This window comes from Seriola aureovittata, chromosome 4 (genome assembly GCF_021018895.1).
Source record: "Seriola aureovittata isolate HTS-2021-v1 ecotype China chromosome 4, ASM2101889v1, whole genome shotgun sequence".
In the NCBI taxonomy this organism is placed as follows: domain Eukaryota; kingdom Metazoa; phylum Chordata; class Actinopteri; order Carangiformes; family Carangidae; genus Seriola; species Seriola aureovittata.
In genome coordinates this window covers 23,868,422-23,891,442 of record NC_079367.1, presented here as the reverse complement: position 1 = coordinate 23,891,442, position 23,021 = coordinate 23,868,422, and the positions used below count along the sequence as shown (strand labels likewise).

Genomic DNA, 23,021 nt, shown 5'->3' with positions numbered 1-23,021 from the left:
ATAAGTGTCTCATTTAGCTGCATTTATTTGTAAAAAAAATAGGGGAGGATGGGACATGCTTTACACACACTACCCATTCCTGAATTTGGAGATGCACACAAACCAGTCTTACCGATGCCATGGTGATGGTAGAGCATAGACGTAACACCATCGAATCTGAAGCCGTCAAAGCGGTACTCCTCCATCCACCAGCGCAGGTTTGACAATAAGAACCGCAGCACTTCCCAGCTAGCAAAATACACAGAAAAACAGACAGGCACGCGCACACACACACACACACACACACGCATACAGTTTCAAGGTCAGATAAACAAGAAGCCTTGAATTATTCACACATCTTATCATGTACTTTAGGCACCAGAGATTAATTTTCACCGCTACAGGACATTCACATATTGATAGCCAAAGCTCCATTATGTTGGAGATGGAGTGTCAGTGACAGGAGATGGTGTTTTCATTAACTACACTGTAGAGGGGATGCTGTCTTTCACATATCCAGTTGTCAGGATGAGAAATCAGCGGCTTACAATACACAATACGCAAAGTTTTCTGATTTCCATCGGACCACTTGTATGACCACTGGGCAAGTGTTTAGTATAGCCAGGTCCCTCCCTCAGTATTTCCACTGATAGGATTTTATGCTACACTTGGGTAAGCAAACACCATGGAGGGGAATTGAGTTCCCTCTCCTGAGGAGGAGAAAAACCATACCCTTCTACCCTCTTTGGCTTCCATCGTCAACATTTGAAGAGCTTCTTTGTCCTAGAAGCTAATGGGGCAAATACCCCTGAAAACAAATTGATGAAACCGACAAAAAGTGTAACTTGTGGCTGTGCTTTGTTGATCGTGATGCGCTACAAAGCGTGCAAATGCTCCGTGTGCCTGTTGGCTGGACTGTGTTGGTGGAGGCTGGAGGAGGTGGATTCCATAAACGGCCCCAGTCCTCGTTCCTGACTGAGTGATGGGAGAGTCATCTGGATAAGAACAGCCACTCAAGGCAAAATACACTACGCACCTCACCTCTTCCCATTCCCCGTGGCGCGTTGCCATGGAAACGTCAGTTAAAACTCAAGATTTGGTCGTCTAGTCTATGCGGTATGCGTAATGAGCACCAAATGAAACACTGTACACACCGATGCCGCGCTGGAAAGGCGCGGCAAAGCGTCAAGGATGTGAGACGAATGACACATTCAAGCCACTGATTAAATGTGAACTGCTGCCTCTGCATAGGCTGAACTTCACAACTCAGATGCTCTCCGTGTCCTCAGCTCCAACAATGGTTTTAATGATATGTGTATGGTGTCCCTGTACACAACCGCACTTATGAACCTAATATATATATATATATATATATATATATATTTTTATTTTTGAGGCAAATTGGAAGTACACTGGTGACCTTTCCTCACCAAAAGTTTCACGAAATATCATCTGACCTCCAGAGCTTCACAACAACCTTTACAGACTGTTCAGAGTTATTTTAATACTATAATTAACTGCACTGATTGGCTGGCCGCACAGCAGACCCCGGCCCCTCCCTTACATACCCTGGAGAGCCCGTGTGTATCTCCTACAGCACCTGCTATTACGAACTGGACCCTTCATGATTTTTACAAAGTTAATAAATAATACATATAATACAATACAAATAATTTATTTGTATGAAAAACTACAGCATTTTTACCATTGCTGCAGAATGCGTATTACTGTATATGTCATCATGACTGTTTCTTTCTTTGTTTTTATCCGCCAAAGTTTGTGTGGTCACTAGGTGGCAGTGTTACTGCATTTGTATGACGTTTTGCATTAAAAAATAATGAACAAAAAAGATATCTAACGACATTGTCTTCTAAAACCAACCATGCCATCTTCCAGTGTCCGTATTTTATCCATCTACGACTCAATGAATGAAGTTTGTGTTTGAGCAAGGGGACAGTTTATGCGGCAGAATTTATTTGCAGTGCTTGGGGTTTTTTTTAATTTCTGTGAAGCACACTGGAAGACTTCTGTATATGATAATGTGCTACACAAATACATTTGCCTTGCCTTGGGATATAGGACAAAGTTATTTGTTTGCATTGTTATGTTGTGTGTAAGAAGTTACTGAGGAAGTTATCCAACAAATGTTTCACCCCTGCGAGGGTATTCTGCTATTAAGGGACAGTCACATGGACCGTGCATTTGCATGTGGGTCAAGTTGGTAAAGTCTTACTTGCACTCACTGAATGCACTAAAAACAGAAACATTTAAATATTTACCATCCCTGTGTAGACAAAGAGTGAAGCAAAGATTTACTGTAAGGTTGAATTTTTAGTCATTTCCATTATTGAAGATGTAAATGTGTTATTGAAGGAGGTTTTCCACAATTCTTAAACAAACGCTCCGATTTCCCTTCAGCTCTCTACATCTACAGTGGCAAGTTAAAAAACTGACTCCAATTCTGAATTACAAAAGTTTGATACTGAACTCCATTTGTTTTTTTTTTCCTCCAGTTGTGACACCACACTGTGGGGCAGTTCAACAGTTTTTTGCTTGAATGATGCAATTTCATCATGTCAAAAACTTGGTGAAGCAGTGAGTCCCAGATTCATGCTTCAACAACACTTCAATAACATCTCAAACTGCGAAAATCCATCCCAACACCAGACGATTCTTGTTCTGAGTGATACCTCCTCTTTAAAACGTATTGATTCAGCCTCTGAATGTTGCAACACTAAATTCTGAAGATTACATCCTCTGTGGCGAGAGACAAAATCCCAGATTTCTTTCGCCAAGTAAACCATGACACAAAAGACATTTAAATGCGTTGCCCTCTGCGCTCCATTCCTCAGGGATGACCAACCCCAGCACTGTTTGACAGGTGTGAAGCTGCATGTTACATCGGCGCTTCCTCCTTCCCTTGAGGAGGAGCACAAGGGAGCCTAGTATGATCCGATATAGCAGCCTGGCTGGGTGGTCACGCAGACCCTGTGATAAATAGATTAGGTCCTCCACTCCACTGCGCAGAGCCAACAAAGGCTCAGACACAATGTATCCCCACGGGATGGAGATAATAGCCAGTGAGAGCCAGAGGCCCAAGATGAAACCATACTGCCACATTAGGACCCACAATGCCATTCATCATGAAGTCCAATTACAGTGAGAAAGTTAGATCTCTATGCTCGATGCAATACACCGCTTATCTATGCAGTTCAATGAAGTTATCACTCAGTCTGCAGTGTTAATACAACAGCAAATTGCATATTACACTGTCCTCATGCTAAAGCTCAGCAATGACAGTGAAACCTGGTTAGGGAGCACTAATAGAGTAAAGCTCTAATATTGCTGCTTGTAGAGTATGATAAGGTAATCTATCATATGTGGTGTTGTTTTACCTGCAGGCGCACGCTGCTATAGAAGTCACTACAAGTTCCGGCAATTGGGAAAGATCAGAATGACCGTCTGACTAGAGCCATTACAAAAACTGAAATAGAAACAGCAGTGAGCAGATTAAAAACAAATTACAAACCTGGCAGTGACGGTCCGCCACCAGAGTGCTACAGAAACGTTCAGTGACCAACTTATACAATCACTTGAGCCTTCATCTAACTGTACACCTGAACATGGTGAGCTCCCACCATCGTAGAAGGAAGATGTAATATCAGTGAGCCCTAAGGGAGGGAGCAGTGAGACTTGCTCGGTTTCTGGATCCATATCCATGCTGAACATAAATTATAAATTGTGTACCTTGGTTATTGCAAAAACAAATGAAGTTATTTTTAATTTTTGGATGACATAATAGAAGATAGATAGATCATACAGGTTTTTATTAAGGGATGCCAAAACTGGACTTTTCTATCTAGCGCTTGAGGAATTTGGACTAAATGGGAAGATTGTCCGGTGTATTAAAAAAACTTTATCAAAATCCAACTGCAAGGATAAAAATAAATGGTAGTCTGACTGATAGTATAATATTGGAACGGTCTATCAGGCAGGGTTGCTGTCTTTCCCTGACCTTAGCCACAATTTTTATAGAGCCTCTGGCAAAAGCTATTAGGCAGAATAAAGATCTTAAAGGGGTAAAAGTCGGGAATGAAGAACATCATCAGGCTTTAGAGGAGCCAGACATAAACCTCCCTGTCTTAATCAATCAAATTGGGATGTTTGGCTTTTGGATATAAATTGAATTTAGCGAAAACACAGATTCTTATGATGAATTACTACCCTGCCAAAACTATGCAACAAAATTTTAACTTGCATTGGAGTTCCAAAAAAAAAACATTCCCCGAGGTCACTTTAACAAGAGGAATCGATAAACTCCATAAAGTAAACTGTATCATAGCGGAACAGGACATAAGGAACAATACTGAGAGGTGGGCTATCCTCTAGACTTCAGATATCAGACACTATATTATAAAAATGAATGTCCTTCCACGACTTCTTTAATTATTTCAGTCATTGCCTATTGAAATACACGTGAAACAATTCAATTAAAGCCTGGAACAAAGTTATTTCAAGGTTCATATGGAATGGTCAAAGACCAAGAGACCAATTTAAAACATTACAGATCAGGAAATATTTTTAAAAAGGGGGTTAATATTTCCATGCAGCATAAATTAGACCAGCAATTTACTGGTGCACTAATGACTAATGAAGCAGATGGAGAAAATCTTGAGCAACATGCACAGGGACGGGAAATTCAAAGCCTCATTGGAGACGAACTTGTAAAAAAGACTTGCTTGAACATGTAGTAGCTGTCACTCGATTGACGTTAGAGCTACGGTTTAATCTGGTACAAAAACATCGATTGGGGAAAGAGCTCAGACTTCTTCAATGGAAAGCTTATTTTATCCCTGGCATGCTTGATCAGAGGTTCAAACAATGGATTCCAAGTGCTATAACAGCATTATGCACCATAACAAAAGATGGTAATGTAATGGCTTTCCAGCGGCTGAAACAAAACTATGCATTAAACAACCAGGGATACTTCAGACATTTGAAATGAAGGGAATTTTATGGCAGGGAAATAAAGCATCACAGGATCTTAGATAAAAATGGGATAATTTGAACCATAATTCGCTTTTACAACATGAAGAAATACAGAGTAATATCAGCATTATATCAGCATCTAAAGGAGAGGGGAGGAAATACAACACTACATGTAAAGAGCAGAGGAAATGGGAAAAGGAATTGGATGTGAACATTTCAGAAGATGAACAGTTTGATATTGGAGAACACAACATCCTCACGTGCCTGGAGAAAACACTGGAGGAAGAATGTAATTAGATTCTTTATTGCACCCGAAATTAAGAGCAAATACTTCTCTATAGCGCAACCATGTATGAGACGATGCAAGGAAATAAATGTAGATCGTTCTCATGCGTTTTAGCTTTGCCTTGGGATTGTGCAGTTTCGGGGGGAAATAATTGATATTCTGGGCTGCGATCTACCTAAGTCATCTAAGGTACTGCACTTTTGCAATATGACGGGAGATATTGTGTTAAGAGAAGACAGATGTTTGATGAAACTCACGTTGGCAACTTGTAAAAAGGGCCATCGCAAACAGGCGGTACGAGGCAGAGCCACCAACACAAAATGAACGGCTGAAAATTGTGAATGGAATTTAATGATATGGAGCAGCTGAGGAACGGCGGCGAGAGAAATGGACGATGTTTACATGTCAACGAGATAAGACAACGAACCACCGAACAAATAGATTCAATGGGGACAGAGCAACCCGTATATCTTTTCATGTTTATTTATGTTTTTGTGTGTGCGTGGGTATGTGGCCTTTCTGTAACAGAGAAACAATAAATAATACAGTTAAAAAAGTTTAACTTTAAACAACAGACATGTTTCACGTCAGCTTCATGCTTAGTTGCTGCTCCAGCTCAACATGACTGTGACCCATATGATGGTATTTACGTCCTGTCGCTGGCAGAGCGGATACTGAAACACGCTGCGTTCCTAGAAGTCAATCTTGCATAAGGCGTCATGGCAACTTGTCAGGATGGCAGAGAGAGAAAGATTTAAGTCCCTGTTTTCACAACATCACAGGTAAGCTGCAGATAAGAGAACATAAATTTAAGAAGCTGACAGGTCACACAAGAAGTGTGATGCTCAAACAACGATGCCAGACAGCCCGATGGATGGTGTGCATTTGTTGGACGAAAAAGGACAAATAAGGTGCCTCGTTTAACGCTTTTCAAACTTTTGTCCAATCCCTGCAGCCATTAATGCGTCTAGGACAGAGATATTGACAGGCGTGACACCTGCAATAAATTCACATTTCTTGGTTGAAGCTTTGATTTATTTATTTATTCAATTGTGGGATTATTCATTCAGCTTGTGGACGCATTAAATACACGTGCACAGTAGAATACTGAAGGATATGACTTGCTGATGTTGTATGATGTCTTTTCAATTACTTTTGCGACTAAAAGGTGGAGATTTTAATCATGTCTAGTTGTCACATACCTTTTCATAAAATAAGCAGCAGTCCAGTAAAAACATAGTCAGTACTGTGGGCGTCTTAAAATGCAAATGTGTGCTCTGTGCCGGACATGTGTAACAAATACATCTTTATACTTCGTACCACATTGTTAAGCAGCCTTTCAGACAGTCTGGTGATGCTGGCTGCCTCGCGGGGTAAACTCTCATCTAGCTGTCTGACAGACTGTCCCTGTATTGCTGTGCTTTGTGTCAGATATCTGCCATTTGTCTGGCATTCTTTAGGCTGCCTGGCAGCTAGCTGCTCTTGCTTGGCATCCTGGGAGGGATATTCTGCTGCCTGTGAGACTGTTTGTATGTTTAGCAACCTGTAATTAGTATCACCTTGTTCTTGCAGCCTTTCAGGAATCAATTGCAGTCTGGCAGGCCAATTCTGCCCTGTAGGAGTTTCCTCCAATGAGCCATATTTTGGTAGTGGCAGTATATCTCTGAAGGTGTATGTTCTCATGTATAATCACTGACACTACTTAAATGATATGACCATTCTGGCAAAGCAAAGATAAGGCTAAATTATAGGCATGCCTCCAAAATCATAGTTTCACAGTTAGCTAGTTAGCTGGCTAACATCACCATCATGTGTTGCAATGTGCTAACCTCTCTGGCTTGTTAATTACAAAAACAGGTGGGCAAGAACTTGGCAGCCAGCCTTGAGGGAGGGTGCTCCCTTACAGGCTTTACTGAGGGAATAACAGTCCCTGGGGTTGGGTGAGCAGAAGAAGAGGGACGAGTCACAGCAGACGCCACTTTGTTAGTTTTTTTTTTTTATCACGATATTTCAGACCAGTTGCACTGTCTGCTACATCGGTGTAGATGGAAATGAAACATTCATTAGCAAAATACTGCAAAACTTTGCCATCTTGTACTGAGCGGGTGAGTAGTGTGTCTCAGTATCGTCTGAAAGAGCAACACTCAGTGGCAGCTCTTTGCTGTCATCTCTTACCACTGAAAAAAAGGACTGCCTTATATAAGTTTATTGGCTCATAATTCAATTTGCATGATGTTTACACTTATGAAATGTCTCTTCTCTGTAATCGACAATCTACAATCTCTTGAGCATTTAAGAGCTAAATTATTCATTTGGATCACATAAACAAAATCGCCTGGCAACAAATAGAAATCTCTTTGCACATATCACTGCCATGGAACTTTTTTTTTTTCCTATTTGTCAGATAGTTTTAAGGAACTGATGGGCATGGGGGTACAGAGCTGCTAGGTTCCTACCCACTGGCTCCATCCAGCACCTCGTGGAAGCACTGCAGGCAGCTGCAACCAGCCGGCATGCACACCTACAGCTAAGCTCAGCTCATTAGCTGAAGCTCACCAGAGGGGATAAAACTGCTTTTCCACTTGCTGTGTGACTTGATGGGGCAGGGGAAAGATCTCATGGGTGCTAAATAGTGAAATGACTGAATTTGGACTGAGTTGACATTTCATGTTTGAGGTTATTGATTGATCAGACGGTAGCCAGGCCCCAACTACTGTCCAAAGTCCCTGTATGCTGAAAACATGAATGCTCCGAGGGGAGAGAGAGACAGATTTTTTTTTTGTGTGTGTCTTTTGTTATGGTTTCTACTGTGTTTCCTTAAAATACAAGCCTGTCATTTATCAGCAGGATGATTCTTTGTTTCCCTACATGTGTTCCCTTGTGTATTATTACCTCCAGCAAGGAGGTTGTGTTTTCAACCGTGTCTGTTTATTTGTCAGCAGGATTACGCAAAAAGTGCTGAACCGATTTGCACCAAACTTGGTGGAGGGATGAAGCATGATGCATTGAAGGACGCATTGAATTTTGGGGCAGATCCAGATCATTTACTAGGAATTTGAATTTTTTTTTTTTTCTCTTAAGACTGGTTTGTGTTGTCTGCAATTGGCCTTGGTGGAGGTCTGTGCTTTCTGAGTGCCCTTCACGATATTCTGTGCTATGTTACAATTTCACAATCAATTTAAAGGACATTTAGCTGGCATGCTGAAGGCTGAAAACACACAGTAAAAGAATAAATGATGAAGGTGCAAACAGACCTCACACTGTCAAAAGTCATGTTAACATGATGATATATGTCCAGTAGTTTTTTACATTGCTCTTTAAAAACTGCATATGAGTGTATGATGGTAGAAATACTCAAATATTATATATTCCAGTAGCTTATAATAAGGAAACCTTTATTATAGTATATGAAAAGATACACTTATCACTGGTTTTATCGCTATATTATATATCAGAAAACCTAAATGATTTGATTCTGCTTTATTTGAGCTCTAATACTAAGGAATATACTTACAATCCAAGCAGTGCTAATCTCCTTTACTGAATACGTGTTAGATCACTATTCATATTGCCCCATTCACACATGATTAACAAATATTTGAACGTAATAAAAACACACATATAGAATGATCTTGTCAAAGAGAGAATTATTGCTCCTTGGTCCTCAAACACTGGGCCGATCTCTCAGCATGAGGACATGGACAGGAGTTAAAAAGAGTTTTCAGAAGCCTGGCCGTGAGCCTATTTTTCATATCTTAAGAATTCACACAAAGATTGATGAAAAATGGATGCAAATGATCCTGTGAGAAGTGGGGGGGATTACAGAATGAGCCCACATCAAGCTTCTCAGAACTCTCACATCTGAAGGCCCTGATCTGCAAAAAGGCTTGGCTTCTGTGGCTGCCAACCCCCTACACGCCGAGCCATGGGCTCTGTTCCCTCGGTCACTGTCTCAAGGTGACTTTGACGTATTTGAAAAGGCTTACGAAGGTAACAGTGGCCAACAAATAACGCAGATAGTTCTGCTTATGAAGAGCAGCTGAGTGTCTGGTGTATAAGTGGATATCAACCTGTGCATACATAAACTGTACATCCAAGAACCTCTTGACATAGACCACATATATTGTGAGCCAGGGCAAGCGTCTGCAGTGTATGTACCTGCACAGTTTCAATGCAGCTCAGTACTTTTACGATAAAGTTGGTATTCAGCAACTGCAAAACTACTTCTCGCCTTTCTGCAGCCTGGAACCAATGTTTGCAAAGTCAGACATTTTTAATACTGAATGCAGACGCATTTGACTCCAAGGCAACTCAAGTTAACAAATAGGATAGCAGGCATCTATCTAAACAGCATTCTCTCCAGACTGAGGTGAATGGTGAATGTTTTATGAGGAAAAGTTGAAGAGAAACACATACTGACTAAAAAAAAGAAAAAAAGAAAAAAAAAAAAAAAGAAAGGTGCTCTGTGATAAAGATGCAGAAATGGAAGCGGAGCAGAGGAGGCAGCAACGGGGAAAATATATCTTTGCTCCGATAGCCTGTATCAGTCAGCTTCTGTCAACCTAATAAGAACATCATGGTCAGACTGTGATGGCTGATAGCAGGGCTGCTTGATTAAAAACAGGCTGTGTTTCACATGAGGTTCACGGCTAGCCTCTGAGGTTCATTTCCTTCTAAAGGGAGTAGCAGAAAAGCTTGACACCAACGACACGTCCAAACAACCTGTGAGAGGCAGAGAAGACAAATGAACTGACTATGACATTGCAGTGCTCCTCTGGGCTTTTACAAATGACTCCTCATATGCCTCCCAGTCGTGGCATATGTCTGCACCGTGTCTAATGAGTGCTTCTGATATGAGGAGAGTTCAATAACTAATGAAAGAAGAACCTTGTTCTCTTATTATAGCCCCCATGCCTGACACTAAGCATTGTGTAATGTATTGGAAACTGCTGCACACCAACACGCACTTATTAAAAAACGAGTTTAAAAAAAAAAAAGGCATTTGATAGACTCCTTAATGTTGCGCTGGGCTCATTTTGTGGGTACAGAGGAAAGAAGAGAGACACTTAATTAACAGGGTTTACAACAACACCAATCAATAGTTTTGGTGTCCACTGAGCACGAGCGGAGTCAGAGAACAGCCCGTCGACTTCAGAGCCTTCACGTTTGTCCTGGCACTTTTGTAATTAGCTGATAATGTGAATATAACCAAAGCCTAGCAACACTGAAACATCAAATCATCACTCGCGATGCATTAAAATTCAACACCTGTCTGTACAAATGTGTAAAAGGTAAAAAAAGGAAATAAAATCAAGAGCATTTGAGGAAAATATAAATTCACCATTAATAGCCCTTTCTACGCTTTAGGAATATCAGATTAACAGAAGGTGAGAGATGTAATCTGTCATTTTTGCCATGACGTCTTGCTTTTGACCTTCAGCACGTCACGCTGTATCAGACAGTCTCATAAAATATAAAGAGTGGTATGTCAGCTACCATTTGGCCTCATTTATCAGTCTCTTCATATGTTGCTTATACAATTTCTGTTTTAAATTCTGAAACCCTAAAACCGCAACGCTCATTTATTAGCCTTGTTTACAAAGAACACAAACATTCATATATCTGATGGAGCCAAGGCTGGTTTTAAATCTCTTTCACGAGTTTAGTATCATATGTAACCATTCAAATGCAGCTTTTAATCCCCATTTGTGGAGCATAACGTAAAGTTGAGTTCAAATTGCAGTAATCAGTGGGCGGTTCCTTGCTTTTCATATCGTGGCTGTTGCTAAAAGGCTCAGAAGAAATGGAATGTCAGATTTAATTGCCTCAAAATTATAGCAGCACAAAGTCGGGCAAAAGTAAAGGAGTCCTACAGTGCTGGTTAAAATGTAAAATGTAGAGGAGCACGTTTTCACAACTACTGTACATCAGTAAGTAATTGCATTCTGATTTAATTACATAGTGCAGCCTCTGTGTTGAAAATGCTCTAAAAGGCTCTTACAGCTTCCATAGAAGACTTCACAATCACCTGTTAGTGTTCCCTGAGAACATTTTTTTCTCCACCTTGATGGAACTGAAAATGTAAAATGCGGTGTGCAATACTAATGCATAAAATTGACCTAAACATCGTGCTTTAGCCATATGCACCAATGCACATCTTAAAAATAAGTCGTGCATCAGTGCACTACATATTTTTGTGCCAAACAAACTAAACACATAATTATGCTAAAAAGAAACAGCTTGTGTTGTTTAAAAATCTTGAGGTGAGGTACTGTAGGTGGCGGGATGAAGAAATTTCTCATTCAAACTTATAAATACACAAAACAAATACATTAAAAGACTTTCTCAAACTCCTGTGAAGAATTAAAGATCATTTAGGTTACTAATACATTTTCTTCCTTAATGGCTTTTGAGTTTACTTTTATCAACTGTACTTCTAAACATGCAAACCACATCAATTCATGTACCGCAGCGTGGTTAATTCACACACATATGAAGTACAGAAGTTAACACTAGCGCCAAACAGGAAGTACCTGGAGTAGTTGAAGAGGCGGCTGTCCCAGAGCTTGTGCTCCCCTCTGGGTGGAGAGTGGAAGAAACAGGAGTCAGAGCCATCGAACCTGTTCAGACCGTCCTCTGTGTTCTTGGACGCATGGCTGTGAACGACGTCCAGCAGCACGATGATGCCCATCGAATGAGCCACATCGATCAGCTGCTTCAGCTCGTCTGGGGTACCGTACCGACTGCAGATATACAGATAGTTTGTATTAGTTCACCATAGCCACATCCCACCCCGTCCTAAACCCTCTCAAATTTACTCTTACTAGTAGTCTTAACCCTAAAGCCAAGTCCTGATGTCAAAGTTACCCTTAGAAGACGAATGGACCAACTGTCCTCAACTGAGCTTCTAACCATATAAATAAAAGAGCAACCATGTATACACGTGTTCAAAAACAATCTGTACATGTTTCCAAGGACCAAAGATGTGTTGTGCATTATGTTTTTCAATTTCCCTAACCTCTCAGTCAAATTTCATAGTCCATAGTCCATAGACCATAGTCCATAGTCCATAGTCCTATACCTTAACTTGCCCCCTCCCCCAAAAATAAACCTGGTTAGTGACTTGTGCAACTTGATGAGCAACAAAAATACCCTCGGTTTGGAGTTCATTTTTCCTTAACATACTATCACAGTGTCAGCAGGCCTACAATTTAGGAGCAAGTGCAAGTGCACATACTGAATTTATATTTTCATTAAAATGTGTTTGTGACTGTAGAGCAGTACTGTATATTATTTCACAAACATAATCTCCTTCATTTATCTAAAGATCCATTACAGCCACGCTGACATTCAGGGTTATGAGCATTTTTCCATTTGATAGCTTTTATATAATATAGTAACTCTTCAACCTTTTAATACCATCTAAAGGGTCATGAAGAACACACTCTGGAAACACTCAGAAAACCACAGAGTAACTGCATATATGCATTAACACCTCCATTTACAAACACACAGGTATCTTTGTGTGCACACAAATAATGTCTGTCCGTCCTTCCAGCTATCATTGCATCAGCTTCCTTACAAAACAGGACACATAGCGACAGTATTACCCGGCTTCCCGCTACTCAACCGCTCGGGTTTTAAATGACATCGAGAGATCAATCATGGGTGAAATTACACACATTACACTTTGGGTTTATGCTCTACTCGAAGAAAAGAAGGAGGGATCTCTGAGAGAAGATAAATACTCTGGCTAGTCCACTTTTATCTACAACTCCCTCCACTGTCTGGAACAAAGGCAAATGTATTTACAGAGGGGTTTTCTGTGGGTGTCAGACTTCCTAACCTTGATTTGAGATGAGTTGAGCAGGAAGTTACTGACGCTGTTTGTTTTTCAAGACCCTCCAAATAAACTGTTTGCAGTTGTATTAACGACAGATTCTGTAAATAAGAAAATATATCCGCAAATTATACTAAGATAGCAGGCCTGGTCAATTTGGCAATACCTGTGGTTATTGGTGATAACAACAATGATGAAGGTCCCAGAATTCACTTTGAAATCACACTTACTAACACTAACCCTGCCGCAAGTGACAACTAACCCAAACCCTGACCTAACCACTGTCAGAAATGCAACCGAAGAAACTGCAACTGGTGCATCTGTTTCCAGTGCAGCCAGACAAATCGTGGGCTGAGAGGGGTTCATCGTTTTTGTTGCTCTTGAGGACGGGCAATGGTGTCGTCATGGTAACACTGAATTCATGCTTCTTGTCAATATATTGAATGAAATTAAATACATTTGATGTACATTTAGCTGCTATTGCTGAAACAATGCTGAAAATAAATAGCATAATAACAAAAGGGTCTACATATAACATCACTTTATTTGCTTAATGCGGCTTTATATCATGGCAACTATTCAATGAAAGCCGGTACAACATATATTATTCATGCTTCGAAGCTGACAAACGTTTACCTGGAAGCAGCAAAGTAGCTCGTGATCTGATACCCAAAGCTTGCATAGTAGGCGTGCTCCATGATAGCCATCAGCTGAATACAGTTGTAACCTAAATACAAAGAGGAGAGGGATAGAAAAAAGAAAAAGAATGTTACTATTCAAAAAGGTTCATATTGATTTCATGTGCTCAAAGCTTCCCTACCAGATTATATGCCTAACTCTGTGTTACAGATTGTAAATATTTCAGACATTCGCAGTGGGTAAACCACTAAATTATGTATGATCAGAAAATATGTGTGTGTTATACATTCTGTATGGCAGAATGATACAATATAGCTTGACATCCTGGTGCCTCTTTGTCATTATGAGCATTACATCCTTTCTATTTGGATAGACTCATTTCCTGCAATAACTGGAGGGGGTATTATTCTTGCCATCCCCCAATTTCTCTTAAAATAACACCCGCTGCTTAGATCACACACCAAACAACTGTTAAAAATGCAAATTATTCTTATTAATAATTCTTATGTGTGGGGTTGGTTAGCCACATGGGCTAAAACATGGAGATGTTTTTGAAGATTTAACTATATACTTTTACTAAGACAGACAACGTTAATTTAAAATTCTGCACCGATATACAGTATTCACAAAATTTACATTCATTTGAAAAAGAAAATGGAAATATTACAACTTGATACTATTTGACCCGTGACAGTCATACTGTATATATGAGCTCCAGGCATTTCCTTTTTGAAACAAGTTCTGGTATCCTAAAGACAAGCTGTGGCTACAGGGAAACACCAGCTATCAGAGTCAGGAGGTCATGTACAACATTTCAAAACGACCTAAGAAAACTGCTTCTATGAATAAGAGAACAACAGGCTTTTAAACTGCCACTGAGCACTCCAGAGGGAGGCCCTGTGGTTTTTCACTGTTGTGTGGAGCAGATTTATTTATTTATATCGCAGTTTCTTTTCAGGCTTGAGAGAGAAAAAAAGCTTTGGCTTCTGAAGGAGAGTGACAAAGCACCGGGGTGAGAGGAAGTTTCTCTTTTTTATATATTAATATATATATATTTATATATTTCTATATATATATATATATATATAAATATACATATACATATACACACACTCTCTCTCCACAGTCAAGAAAATGAAATGGCAGGCAAAGTCAGCCGTCACTAGAGATGGTGGAGTTTAGCCTCCTGGAGAATTCTATTGTGCAGATTCCCTCGGCTGCTGCAGGTAGATTCTTTGACAGCATTTACTCTGGCAGTTTCCTTTCCCACTAAACAGGATGACACGACCAAGGAAACAGCATTTATCAGATTGCTCCTGGTTTGCTGTGCCAGTCATATCTGTGCCTATTAATAATGTCACTGCAGCAGCCTGTATTCAAATGCAAAATGATGCCACATCTCATATGAGCAGAATCGCAATCAAAGACATGGATCTGCTCCATTAGGTTAAAGTCATATTTGAATTTATTTTTTATAATGATTTGAGTTATTATATGAATATTAATCGCACGCCGCAGTTAATGAGTAAGAAAATTTGGTCAATAGCGAGACAAGATCACAAAAATGTTACAATAAAATGTTTCCAAAATTCAGTCTGTGTTGTTTTGAATGAGAATTTCACATTATGCTGTGTTTGATTAACTTCAATTCACCATGGTAAGGCACAGTTCTGGTCCAGAGATCAACTGGAAACAGACAACACATAAAAGAAAGAAAGAAAAATTAAGGCAAATTGAAAGAAATGCAATTTGTGGTGGACCGACAGACAGCCAGGCTGACTTCGCCATCCATAACGATGTTTTGCTGGCATAACTAAAAGTCACACTTACACTTAACAGTATTGGAAATTTTCAAATTTATCGAATAATTAGTTAATGTTTTAAATTTTGTGTTGCTGTCCAAACAGTTTGTCAGGCAGAGTTGTGGCTTGCCTCTTAATTTCTTTTATAAAAAAGCCAAAAAAATAAAAGTAAAGTCAAAATCTTGCCAAAATTCAAATTCACACTTAATTTAGATTTTTAATCGTTTCAACTCTCTTACCACATGGTTTTGTATTAATTTCACGAATACTAGATAACTATTGACTAACATATGAAGGAAAATGTTAACAGTCGCATTAACAGTCACAGTTGCCTGATGAATAGTTGTTTTTTTATCTGATAGAGTTGATGGGAAAAAGAACAGTTCTGTTTATACAGACATTACAGACAACGTTGAATCACATCACGATATTCAACAAATAAATTGTCTGAATCTTGTATAATTAAACCGAGAATAGCAGCAACAGCCGGTGACACATAAGCAGAGGTTCAACCAGTCAGTCAGCCCACTGTCAAGTCCAGACGTCCAAAAACTCAAATCAGAAGTGAGTCAGGCGGAAAAGAAAAACATATCATTATGTATTTAGAGAAATACTTTGTTTTATTTATTGTTATAAAACTAAATCTGACAATTTATCATGATATAAAATTCAGCTCATCTCATCTCACCCTAAGTACAAGTCTGTATAATTCGTTTTCCTGAACGAAACAAGATGCAGGAAGACGCCTTTTCTCCACTATTGGCTGTCTGAGTTCAGATCATGGAAATGGAAACAAGTTGTCAGTTTTAGAGCCATAACTGCTGTGTGGTGTGACTTGTGCTGTGCTGTCCAATGGTCAGTGATCCCTTCAGGTCATGCCAGTAAACAGGATGTTGACTTGCTGATGTGGTTTTGTGCAGAGGGAGTGTGACAGGTCTGCCACTGAAAATGCTGCTGGTGGAGGAACAGTGGCACTCATGGCGTGGCATGTGTGTTGGGTTATGGAGCAGTGTTGACGGAGATGCCACAGGACACTGGCAGTTATTTAAAAAAAGAAAAAAGAAAAAAAAAAAAACAGCTCTCGAACCCCTTAACTATTGTTTTTCCAAACACCCCATAGCTGAATCAGATTTGATGCGTAGGGAGGTATATACAAACATCACCTTAATGCTTCCCTTCCTCTCTGTTCGAGGCTGGAGAAGATACAAAATGTTCTCAGGTTGAGTCAGGAAAAGCTCTGACTGACATTTAGATGAGGAGGATCACAGCAGGACGACTGCTGTGCACTTTTTTATACAGACGTGAGTAACCAGCAAAACAAAAACGGGAGGCCAAAAGGGAAGAGAATAATGCCATAGAGGTACTGTGGTCTCATGTCTTACCCAGATCTTTTATACGAGGCAACACGTTTTTTGTGAAGTTGGTGTACGAGGCGATCGTCGCATCTGGTGAAGCGATGCCCACGTGCGCCTCGTATGTTCTCAGGCTCAAGGGCTTCTTTGGCCGAGGGTGAATTTGCTGGAAAGGAAACCAACATTAGACTGAAAATCATGACAGTCCAGCACTTTTTCCTAAAACTGCTAAAAATACAGTCCATTTGGTGAGTAATTATGAACCATAGTGTGGGTTTTTTGAATCTCTGCACCAATATCTTGCCACAGAGGCTGATAATAGTTCTGCACGTTAAATATTAAAAGATCTATGATTCACTATGTCCGAGTTACACAACGGGAGAGGGATTTGTTTTATACATCGAACAAATTTCCTGATGGCTACCCACCAGGCCTTGTGAGCCCGCTGTCTGAAGTACATGATTGCCACTTGTAAATAAAGCAAATATACGGCTAGTGAGAGAGCTTCTCTAATTAAAACGGTGGCAAATAACAAGCGATAAAGAAGGCAAGGTGGTCTTTAATAGCCTCTTGTTCTTTTGCTTGTGCACACTTGTGCCGAGGACATCAAATAGCACTGAGATACATTCAGAGCCTCTCAAATCAGCAGCATCAAGCAGCTCCCACATCAACAGTGGCCACAGCAGCTTTAGATTTGAGATGTAAGACTGATTTCAAAGGTAACTGCGTGCTCACAACAAATCAAATCAAAGAAGCGATGGAAGGGCCAGTACATTGGAGGCTATTTTAAAAGCTGAGACAGAGCAAAGTCAAATACAGTAGTTTAGAGACTTAACTTTTTTTTTTTTTCTTTCAAATAAAATCATGAAAGTTGTGATGAGAATTTCACAATCAGACAAATTGTTTCACAAGAAAAATTTGCTCATTTTAAACTGATTTTTCAGTTTCCTGGCACCCAAAATCTGTTGTTCGCTGTTGCAACAAGACACCGATCATCGCCGCTCACCGCTCACATTAAAAAAAGGTCCTCTTGCAATCCTGACAGCTCAGAAAATGCTTCCAGTGGCAAAAAATAACCCAATCTCTCTATGAATCATTGAGCTGCACTAGTTTTTTTCTAAATCAAATTTTAACCAGATTTTTGTACTGACTTATTTACCAGTTTTAAAATGAAAAAAATAGACAAATAGATCTCTAAAAAAATAGTATATAAAACAAGAAAATAAATGCTTTTTTTTCTTGTTTTATACATTCAAATACTAACTTACGATGTAAGGCTGAGGGGGATCCCAGTGCACCCAGTCGTAGATGACAGATTTATCATCCTTGGTCACGTATTTTGCCCACGGGGAGATCCTGTACAGCCGCTCACCTTCCTTAGTGTGAACGACCACCTGGGAAAATGAGACAAATGAGTGTTATGTTATAGGAAGGGCACTTAAACAATGACATAGAGAAGGGACGTTCAAAAGACATTACAGGCACTTCTACATAAGCTGAGAGGGAGGGGACACACACATTGTCTAATAAGCGAACAACGGATACAGACTACATGATACACATTGCAGCATTGGAAATCTGGATTGAAAAAGGACAGGAATCCCTCCTTCCTCTAGGATAACAGTGTGCAAACTAATGCAAAACAGAGAAAGTGATGCAAAAGTAAAAGCATAATTGCAAAAATAAGCCAGAAATAACAGCCCTCTAGTTTAAGAGGAGGTTTCAAGGTCCTGTGTATATTTCTGTCCCTGGATGTATGGGATTTTAATGTCAGCATATATTTACATCTTCCAGCCATGAAATGCTTACATCATAAAAACTGTGCAGTTACTCCCCATCCATTATACAGAAGAAATGGTGCAGATTGTTCAACCAATAAACCAAACATTTTTCAATATGTCAACATGAAAAGCGGCCCTCTTCCAGAGAGCAGCTGCCGGCTCTCTAACGCAAAACTCACAGCTCTAAAATTATTACACAGGGCTCTCGGGGGGGTGTAGAGGACAAAAAGCTACGGTATTGACCAGAGAACCTGTTGTGTGGTGAATCTAGATTCAATTGTAATTATGTTGTGTGCAGCTTCTCCATTGGTTTTAACACAGCCACTCCGCTGGCCCATCTTGACAAGGGATTTGAGCCAGGGAGCAATTTAGAAAAACAGGAAATCTAAATCATTATCCTTTTGCCTCTCATCTATTATGTCTGCAATTCAAGATTGGAAGGGGGTTAAAAGTATAGTTTGGAAATCTAACTGACAAGTAACTTTGCCTCCATCAGCCAAATAAGAAAGGAGAAAGCCAGCGTGAGAGTTGGAAAGACCCACTAAGAAATCGATCCTGTAGTGTTACCCACAGTATGTGTTCACCCTGCTTTGTCCCCTGCAGGAACGGGCATTAGAACCCAACTAATTCTGGCTACTGTTGTGAAGTAATGACTGTTCCAATGCCACCTGCCTGTGAGCCATTGGCCAGACCCCCCTCTGGGGTTTTTTCATTATGGCCAGGCCACCTGGGGGTTAGCTGCCTGGCTCCCCTTATGACATGCTTCACAGTTTATAGGATTAGGAAAAGATAGTTGGATAAATGGACTGGCATAAAGCCTGACAGAGCGGTGGTCCTTCAGACAAATTGGCCAGCATTAGGCACATTAAAGAAAAATCAGACTGCTGGACAGGCTGAGGGGAACGTGGACAGGAAAAACAACTAAGAGCCAAGCAATTTGCGAGAAGTTAGGTGTGGATGGAAATCCGGGCATTCGATCGCTTAGATAAATCTTCAGTTCACTTCTTTAAAGTCTTGCACGCTTACAACCGAAAGAGCTCATTGTAAATACTGTACCCACAAAAGGACAGTGCTTGTTTATGGAGACAAATTGGGCCCCCGAACAAAGGGGATGGAAGGGCAAGCTGCTCTACATGAGAGTGATTGGAGCTAAGCTTGTGCTTCCACGAGGGAGTGCTGTGGAACTAATTCTAAAGTGGAGCTCACAGCAAGACAGCCATTCATAGGCAGCGGGGGTGCACAAGGAAAGGCCAGGTGCCAGCGTTTCCATCTGCTTCTTATCGTCCTTAGACTGACCTCCACTGACAATGGGAGCTGGGCAGGCTGTCCAGGGCGCAGGAGCGTGCCAACGATGACCCAGTCCCAAGGAGAGTGGCGCCGTGATGCCATCCATTCCTTGTCTGGCATCTCATTTCAGGATTATTTCTCATCCGCGCGGTTTTTTTTTCGGGGGGGGGGGGACAATGCATAATGGGCAGTGCGTCTTTTGCATTTAACCCTGATGAATTATTTACAAGAGCTAAAAACCAATCATCTACACCTACTGTGGCCTGTGTTCTGCACCGAGCAAACATGGCCCAGTGTCCTGAGGGACACGTGTCGCAGATGGGAGTTGAAATAAAAGCCATCAGTGGGACTCCTCAGGTGTATCTACCCTCCACTGTGCAGATTGTGTACATACAGTAATCTCCCTTCTGCGCGCTGTGAGTATGACATGTTGTTGACGGCGACACGCCAGGTTTTCATCGGGTTCATAAGACAACCACACATGACGGGGAATCTCCCTCGCACATTACAGTGACAAGTTCCCAGGCCGCCAAAGCACGATGACACCTACTGAGGGAGTGAAGATAGGCATGAAGATGTTCTGTTCTCTACCTTGAGTTTGGTCTTATGAGTCACAGCTGGAGACTTGTCATACTTAGCCGGCAGAATCAGTTCCCACTTGCCAAATTCTTTCTTGGTGTAGGGGTTGGCGAATTTGTTCCAGTCATCTATGGGTGAACACAGAGGGGATTTAAACACATTAAATTAAGAGGTTTACAACACAGGTCCAAACATTATTTCTGATTAGCTCAGCCCTGATCAAAGAGAGCCACATGATCATAAATGACAGCACCCAAGTCAGTACATGAATCTCTCTCTCCCTTTGGTATCCTGTGGCAGGACGTGACCACAGAGCGGGTGAGTAGAGAAAAGTCTGAAAAAATACCTACGTTTTAAATAAAGGTTTTTTTCTACCTTATTTGTCACTTTGGGACTCCTCGGATCTTCAAGTGAGTTCTTGACCCCAAGGTTGAAAATCCCCGTAAAATATGTTGTCTCCATTTTGTACTGCCAATGTAGAAATTAGCCTGGCACAGTTTTAATGCGCTAAGATGATCAAAACAAGGCTCATATTACACAACTGAGACGTATGTATTATTTATTTAAAACCTCTACATGTGCGTAACTTTTATGTGATTACAGCTTAAAGTCTTTCTTGATTTTACAACTAGTAGTCACCAAAGACAGGAATATTGAAATCCAACCACGGGGGTTTTAATTATTATTTTTTTTAATTGCAAATAAAACTTTAACAGTTGCATTCTTGATTATTACAGCAGTGTGTTGCCACTTTACCTCGTGCTAACAAGCAGCTTGTAGCTGATACCCGCTACTGTGGCTTTTGCTCTATTTCAGCAACCCCATGTGGTCACAGGGCCTCTTTATTTTTCTGACTTCTACACTCACTCTTCACACAGTTTGGCACGCTCTCTCTCTCTCACTCTTTCTCTTTTACGTAATTCTTCCTTGTGGGTGCAACGCTCTCCAGTTTCCTGAGTTTTGCAACAGTGAGTAAAGCAGCAGGCTAAAAGAAAAACTGATAAAATATCACTTGACTGCTCATTGAATTACATCTTTGAGTGAACAACAGAGAGGCGTTACATTCATAACCTGCTGATACCACATTACTGGCTGCCATTGACTGACAGGAATATATCACGACACAAAAAACATTTATCAGAAAGTGACCACTTTGGCATGTCAATTTAGGACGTTGTTTATATTCAGTAATCCATATCTGCTTGCTATTCATGAGCGAAAACAAGGGCAGGATAGGAAATGAATCACAGGAGATGTTCCAGAAGTGACCGGGCACAGCACCAGCACTTTTCACAGGCAGGCCCGAGTCATATTTTTTCACAATTTATTTATCTTCCTATGCTTAAACTCCTCTGAAAAAATACAGTGCATTATGCATCCAACCTGCACCATATTCATGACTAGGGCTGCTGGGCTGTTTCCACATTTACTATGAAATTGAAATCAAATAATATGACTGAGCCGTGTCAAAATATAATCTCTCACAGAATTGAAAGTTGGAATTGAGCTGCTGCCCAAGGTCCTGAGAAGATAATTAAAAAAGGAACAGGAATAATGTGGAAAGTGGGAATGGCAGCAACACAACTAACTAGCACAAAAAAATGTGTAGGGACAATAAACAAATTGACAAATCTCTGGTTTTGCACACTGCATCGGTCTGAGGATATTACTATTAGCATTTGCTCTCCTTTATCATTACCTGCAGGGTGTCAGCTCAGACTGGCTGTGGCACAGTGGTAAGTATTTGTGCTGAGGTGGGGGATGGCACACGGTATCTGAGTTATGTGCACCGGGCGGAAATCTTTCACCTTGTTATTTTTTTTTCTATTACTACATTTTTTGTATTTTGTATTTGTCCGGTGAGAGTAATATATTGCTACTGGCATGTCTAACAGATCTCAATGCATTAATAAATTTGATAAAGGAAAGAAAAAAAATGACACTTATTGCATGTATTACCTTGTATATCTATTTGATAGATGAAAGCAAGTCTCATTTAATCTTGTTAATGATGATAAAAATAAATTATTTTGCTGCATTTCCACAGCCCACATTAACCGAAAATAACACTCAGAAGACTATTAACCTGAAATTACTTTCAAAGTTGGGACTGGAGGGGATAGAGATTTCAGTGCAAACACAGAGGTTGCACTCTCTCAACAACTTTGTAGGCGATGATGAAATAACCAGCTACTAAAATATTAACAAACACTCCCACATTCAAAAGAACCCCCTTCAGTATGCAAGTTTATCCTGTGTAATCAATATTTTCCACATTTCCTACTCCCAGGTTGATTGATCAAAAGGGCAGATACCCTTGTACCACAGTCTGCTGTGCTTTTTCTTAATTGTTGGCCCTTTTGTGTTCAGGAGAGAAGTGTCAAATTTCTTATTTAACACACCGTGAAGATACGCAACCTTTGTGTTTGCACTGAAATCTTTTTCCTCTCGGTCCCAACAGTGTCTGTAACTTAATATTTAAGTATA

The 23,021-nt window shown here is 40.4% G+C and overlaps 1 protein-coding gene across 1 annotated transcript in view; it reads right to left on the bottom strand.

Moving 5' to 3' along the window:
• The window catches only part of gbe1b (glucan (1,4-alpha-), branching enzyme 1b), a 91,254-nt gene that overhangs the window by 55,167 nt on the left and 13,066 nt on the right, over window positions 1-23,021 (bottom strand). The window contains exons 3-8 of the mRNA XM_056374372.1: window positions 20,547-20,662; window positions 18,156-18,281; window positions 16,918-17,053; window positions 13,731-13,821; window positions 11,788-11,997; window positions 113-228 (exon numbers count right to left, since the gene is read on the bottom strand). Coding sequence (XP_056230347.1) covers window positions 113-228; window positions 11,788-11,997; window positions 13,731-13,821; window positions 16,918-17,053; window positions 18,156-18,281; window positions 20,547-20,662 — 795 coding nt within the window. The remainder of the gene's footprint in view (window positions 1-112; window positions 229-11,787; window positions 11,998-13,730; window positions 13,822-16,917; window positions 17,054-18,155; window positions 18,282-20,546; window positions 20,663-23,021) is intronic.